Below are 6,360 nucleotides of genomic sequence, written 5' to 3'. Positions count from 1 at the left end.
AGTATAAAAAGTAAAGTCATATTAATGCGCTGAGCTACAAAAGGCTCAAGTCAACAACTTCTAACAGTGCCAGTTCTATGGATAACCCACTACTATTATGGACTACTAGACTATATTGGAGTATATTGCTCAATTCAAGCATTTACAATATTTAAATGACAATGGAATACCCATCTCTGACAAAATTAAACAAAAAAAGGGGATACAAATGAAGAACCATTTTGTATCTTTATATTCAAAATAGGCTACATACACAGCTATTTTCTCTTAATTCAATGACTAAAAAGATTTGTACTAATAGTGTTTGGACAGGATATCATGTCTGCATCTTGTACAATGAATAACCACTAAGAAGACAACAATATGCAATGTATTAATTATTGAAACTGTCCTACTAATTGGTTTTGAAAATGTTTCATTGCTATTAGTTTCTCAAAATTTTTTAAAAAATTTTTAAAAGGAAAGAACTGGGATGGGGAAAAAGGAGAAGGGAAAAATGATGTATATACACACAAAACAGCTAAGATAATTTTACTATTAATTTCTATTAGTTCATTAAAAGGAACAGCTAGTGCTTATATTGTTTAATTTTGCCTGCCTGCATCTGGTAATCTGAGCAACTACTCTGAAGATAACAATATGCAACATAACAACGATTATTTTCATATAATCTTGTTTTGAAATTCTGTATTTTTTTATTTTCTGTCTTTAAAATAAATATGGACAGAAAAAAAACGCAACAAATACAATTAAGCGTTCATAGTGAAAACATTTACAACCAAATAGTATATATATTTTTACTAAAATCTTACTCAACTCATATTATACAGTGGTAAAAGGCTTTAGGAATGGAAATATAAGTTTAAGAAAAATGATTTCACGGCTATTTTAATGAGAGGAATTTAATAATTCCTGACCAGGTTGAAAATGCAACCACATAAAAGCTAAGCCAACGTGGAGGGCTCTTCCAAGAAAAAGAAAATGGAGCACTAACACAGTACTTCAGTAGGCTTACATTAAATGACATCGAGTAAACGAAGTTCTTTGCCAAGCGGTTATGTATTTACACACTGATATGCCACGCAGTGTTGTTGTTTTGAAAGTGCACCTTCACACTAGTATTTCCCATTTGCAGTTCCAAGTTTTCAACTCGCTGCAGCCATTCTTTAGAAGAGCCAGGGTTCAGGGGAGGGAGAACGCAGAGGACAGGATCCTCCTGTTTCACTAAAAAATTCCTCGCCACTGTAAAACGACAGTTCTGACATAACCTGTAAACTTCCAATCCAGCAGGGACTTTTGTTATCCTAAAAAACCGAGCATGTTTGGAAGCCATTTTTACAATCCACTATTTCTAAGTACCTCTGCACCAAACATTTTAAAAGTACCTTTCTTGGGGAGAGAGCCTATAATTTAAGGACTCATCCTCCGAGTCGTCACCGTTACAAAGACGGGCGTGTATTAAGCTTCTTAACACAACTGTCAAAACCAATTAGCGGGCAGCTCCAACTTCCAAGTTTCTACATTTATATCTGCTGACCGAACAGAATGATGGCGCTTAAGACAACAGATTTATACTCCTAAGAAATCCTTGCAAAATCCCGTTCGAATTTTAGAATCAGTGAACAAACACAACGATCATTTTCAAAGGAAAAAAGCCATTCCACAGCCAGCCTGCGGCGGCGGGTCCGCTCCCCAGCAGCTGGGTCCCCCGTCGCGTGCTACGTAGGAGTGGCGGCAGAAATGCAAAAGCCACCAACAAGCCCACGCAAAACTCGCAGTCCCGAGCACTGAAACCGTGTAAACACGCCGCCGCGAAGCCACGAGTCCCCAAAGGGAAGGAACGGCCGGCCGGGACACAGCGTCCGCGCACCTCCCCGAGGCCCGGGCCGGGGTCCGCGGCGGCACAAAGGCGGCGCCCGTCCCGCAGCGCTCACGGCGGAAGCAGCCGTCTCGGCGCAGCCCTTGCCCGCACCCAGGGGCCGTCGGACGCCGCAGCTCCCCGGGCCCGGATCGAGCTCCCCGGGCCGCAAACCTCCCCCGCCGCCGCCGCCGCTGCGGCGAACGAGGCCCGAAGCCCGACCTCGGACACCTGAGGAGCTGCCCGGCCGCCGCCGCCGCCGCCGCCGCCTCCGCAGCCTCCGGTCTCCACAGGTTGGGGCAGCCGGGCCCTGCGCCCCTCGGGCAGCTCTGGAGCTCCTCGCCCGCGCTCCCGCGCTCCCCCGCCACGCCGGCCGCGGGCCGCACGCCCTCGCGCCACTCACCCGATCCCACACCATCCCAGAGGCCTCCGGCGCTCGGGCCCTCTGCCGAAGCGAAGCGACGCTGCCTCGCGTCCGGGGCCTGAAATGGCTGCGGAACAAAGAGAATCCGGGCTCTGGAGAGCGCCGGTCCGATTGGCCGGGGGGCGGGGCGCCGCCGGGACGTTCGGCGGCGGTCGCCTTGGCAACGCGGCGGCGCTGGCACGTCGGCGGCTTGGGCTTCCGAGCCCGGCGAGCCGCTGCCGGCTCTGCCCGGATGCTGCGGCACCTCGGTTCTCAGACGCGCGTGAGGCTCGTGGTCGCAGAGGCGGCGGCCTCGAGCAAGATGGCCTGCTCGCGTGACTGCCGGCGGCCTTGGCAGCGCCCTCCCGGAGCCCGACCCTTCCCCAGCCCCGCTCCCTGCCAGGGCGCGCGCCTCCAGTGCCAGCCGGGGCCCGGGGGCAAGCCGCACGCACACCCCGCAGCAACAGTTCAGGCTCCCTGGGAAAGAACAGAAAGAAATGGCTTTGGGAGATAGACCTGCGCTGACAGCCGTCTCCTTCGCACAGGATAGGCTACTGAAGTAGCCCGAAACGACGATGACATTAAACATTTAGATGATTTATAAAATGAGGGTTGGCATCTACAGGTGTGTTTCTCATATAAAATCAAGTTCTGTTAGAAATGAGCCTTTCTCTCCTTACCTAGCCGTCATGAGAAACTAAAATGCCTTGTAGTTTTGGAACTGAAAATAATTTAAAATGGGAGAGCTAGACATTTTTAAGCCCGGTTATAATCTTTACCCAGATTGTTCTGGTATATAAATTTACTGTGTCCGACTATTTAAAATTCGCATAGCTAGGTGGTGATCTTTTCCTGTGATAGTATTCCTCGCATGAACAAGATGTTTAGTTTCAATTGCCTTACTTGAAAGTGCACCACGTGCTTTGAAAATATATAGCAAAAAAAAAAAAAAAATATATATATATATAGCAATTGTTGACTTCTAGAGGTTCTTAAATTTTTATTAAGGTGTGTCAATAACTCTGCTAATAAAGTTCATTCCGTATAGCAATCATTTTACAGAAGAGCTGCTTTATTTAACTTACATTTGGAGTCTACAAGACCATTTTTATCACTGGGAAGTTGAATATAGAAGGGAACATATTTCAAATGACTAAAACACATGATTTCAACATTTTCTAATATTAATTTGGTAGCAATTAGATACAGTAGTGAACATGGAAAAGAGGCCCTCAAATAGGACTGTATATAGGTTAAAGAAAAAAGTTTATAGCAAGACCCTTTCTCAAAAAGACAAGAAAAAAAAAAAAAAAACGAATTTAATCTGAATCTTCCTAAATGGAAGTGTATTATGTCTGCAGGGAAATTTACCTAGAATAAGTATACTCGTACAAAAACCAAGCAGGACTTATTTTTGTATTTGCAGGTTGCATTGTAAAATAAGAACATATATAAATCAGGGAATGCATGGTAACTGCACTCTATTTTTCTAAAGATTAAAAAAAGGAAAAATTTTAAAATCTAAAAGAATAGCAAATAGCGAAAATTGTAAAGAACTACTGACTAAGCCGTTAATAAAGAATTCACTTGATTAATGTTTTGGATTTTTTTTTTTTTTTTTTTTTTCAGAACTGGGGATTGAACTCAGGTCCTTGCATGTTTTGGAAATAATTTAAATGACTGCAAAAGAATGAAGTATTAGCATATATAAGAGGATTTATCTTACATATGTTCATAATCTTTTGAAAGAAAAAATGTTGGTTATCTGATGTTTTAAAACTGAGTTTAAGAAAATTGCTAAGTATCCTATGAAGTTTAATAAAAGTAAAAAAAGTTAATATAAAATAGTTCTGTGCTGAATAGAGATGTTTACACGTGGACACATCTTGTCTCTGTTTTCTATAATAAATCAAAACTACTTTCCTTAAAAGTATGTTTCCCATTAATAAGGGTTTATAAACATGGTTCACTTTATTTTTCTTTTCCTGTTATTTTTTATCTTTGCACAGTTTGCATGGATAATAACAATTACCGGTTGGTGTTTTCTGTCAAATGTAATACAGCAACGCTCATGGCAAAACTGTAAAGAATTGTTGGAATTTTAAAATGATATTCAAAGAAATTTAAAAATAGTAAATAAACTTTAAACTTAAAAGCCTTTTATTAGTATATTTTGAATTTCTATATTAATTTTTTTCTTAGGTGAAAAAAATTGATCCAAGATAAAAATCCAAGAGTGTTAGCAGTTATAGAACAGCATTCAAAGAAGAAAACAAACCTATAAGCTTTCACCTAGGAAGAAACCATGCTTACTTTATGAGCCGCAGCACTGACCAAACAGCGTGGAGCTGGGAGTCGGAGGACCTTTTGCTGGAGTTAGCACTTAGGAGCACTTGCCGTTCAGCCTCTCTGTGCGTCACTTTACTGTCTTAAACACAGCGACAGGCACACAGTTACAGGACAATAAATGAAAGTATTGCTAAATTAATTATAGAATATGGATAGATAAGTAAATAGATATTTGAGAAGAAGGAATGAATGTTGAGAAAAAAAATAGATCTGTAGCCCCCAAAATCATTAAGTAAGTACGTTTAATAGGCAGTTGTGCCTGGTGCCACATGGCATGCCGGCCCTGCCCTGAGTGTGCTGAGCCGGTCATTGAGTCCAGGCGTGGTGGCACATGCCTGTAAGCCCAGAGCTGGGGGGGAGCTGAAAACAGGAGGATCACTATGAGTCAAGCTGCATAGTAAGACCCTGTATCAAATACATTAAAAAAAAACAAACAAACAGGCAATTGTTATCAGTATAAAAATTCAGTAAGATAAATGAAGTAATCTTTTGGATGCAGGTAAGTTTCTAAAATAGAATACTTATGAGAAGTATTGTGTCCATTTATTCCTCTGGAAAGACATGACAGGACCTCTGAGATAGCTCAGCGGACTAAGCAGCTGCTTAGAAAAGCACAGGGACTGGGGATTGAAGACCTGTCCTGCAGGCCATGCTGGCCCCACCCCTGGGCTTCACTGAGTGGGCAACTGAGTCCGGCGTGGTGGTGCATGCCTGTAATTCCAGCACTGGGGGAGGCTGAAAATAGGAGGATCACTATGAGTCTGGCTGTGTAGTGAGACCCTGTACCAAATACATTGAAAGAAAAAGAAAAGAAAGACATGAGAAATCTCATATTATTTAACACTAGACAGTTTAAAGAATTGTTTTATTGAGGCCTGCCAGATAGCTCAGCGGACTAAAGGGCCTGCTTAGGTAGACACAGGGGCCAGGAGTTTGTTTCCCTGGCCTGCTGCGCCAGCCCTACCCCCCAGGGCCCACTAAGAGGACAACTGAGACCAGGCATGGTGGTGCATGCCTGTAATCCCAGTGCTTGGGAGGCTGAAAAACAGGAAGATCACTACGAGTCTGATCTGTGTAGAGTGGGCTAAGGAAAAAAAAAAATTTAAGTAATTATTTAGGAAAATTTAATTCAAATGTTGAAAGAGGACAGTTCCAGTCTGTGTTCAGAAATATGCAAATAATCTCTAGATGTTCTTTGAAAGTATACCCATATAAAAAGCTTCAATTTATAGAATAACAACTTAGGGAGTTGGTATTAACTGAGAAAGGATTAACTTCAAAGTTCCTTCCACTATTAATACTTTCTAGTGATTGAAACATAGACTTCTGCTTCTGGGAAGATGGAGTAGACATTTTCCTTGTTCCTCTCAATAAATACAGCTAAAAGTCCTAAACATTATATATATGAGATTCCAAAAGGTTGAAGGAAAACAGACTAACTAGGGGTCTGGGAACACAAGAAACACATACTATGGTTAATTGTCTATTTGTTTTGTCTCATATCCTTGTTTTTTGTTTGTTTCTTTGTTTTTAACCAGAGATTGAACTCAGGACATAGCGGTTGGCAGGCACCGCTGAGCTATCTCCCTGGATTCATATCCCAGTCTTGAAAAAGTGAAAAACCAGCAACCTGGCCATAGCAATGGCACGGACAGAGAAGCTCTATCAAAGTTCAGGAGACAACTCATGATCTGGAATATAGGAAACTTGGGAATCAAGAAAAAAGACATTAAGGAATAAATGGGTAGGG

The 6,360-nt window shown here is 42.3% G+C and overlaps 1 protein-coding gene across 1 annotated transcript in view; it reads right to left on the bottom strand.

Moving 5' to 3' along the window:
- Tnpo1 (transportin 1) overlaps positions 1-2,393 on the bottom strand; it is a 94,451-nt gene extending 92,058 nt beyond the window's left edge. Inside the window, exon 1 of the mRNA XM_004643474.2 lies at positions 2,262-2,393. Within this exon, the coding sequence (XP_004643531.1) occupies positions 2,262-2,276 (15 nt within the window). The 5' untranslated portion in view covers positions 2,277-2,393. The remainder of the gene's footprint in view (positions 1-2,261) is intronic.
- Between the last annotated feature and the right edge of the window lie 3,967 nt (positions 2,394-6,360).

This window comes from Octodon degus, unplaced genomic scaffold, assembly GCF_000260255.1.
Source record: "Octodon degus isolate 3935 unplaced genomic scaffold, OctDeg1.0 scaffold00177, whole genome shotgun sequence".
Classification (NCBI taxonomy): domain Eukaryota; kingdom Metazoa; phylum Chordata; class Mammalia; order Rodentia; family Octodontidae; genus Octodon; species Octodon degus.
This window is presented reverse-complemented; position numbering and strand designations above follow the sequence as displayed.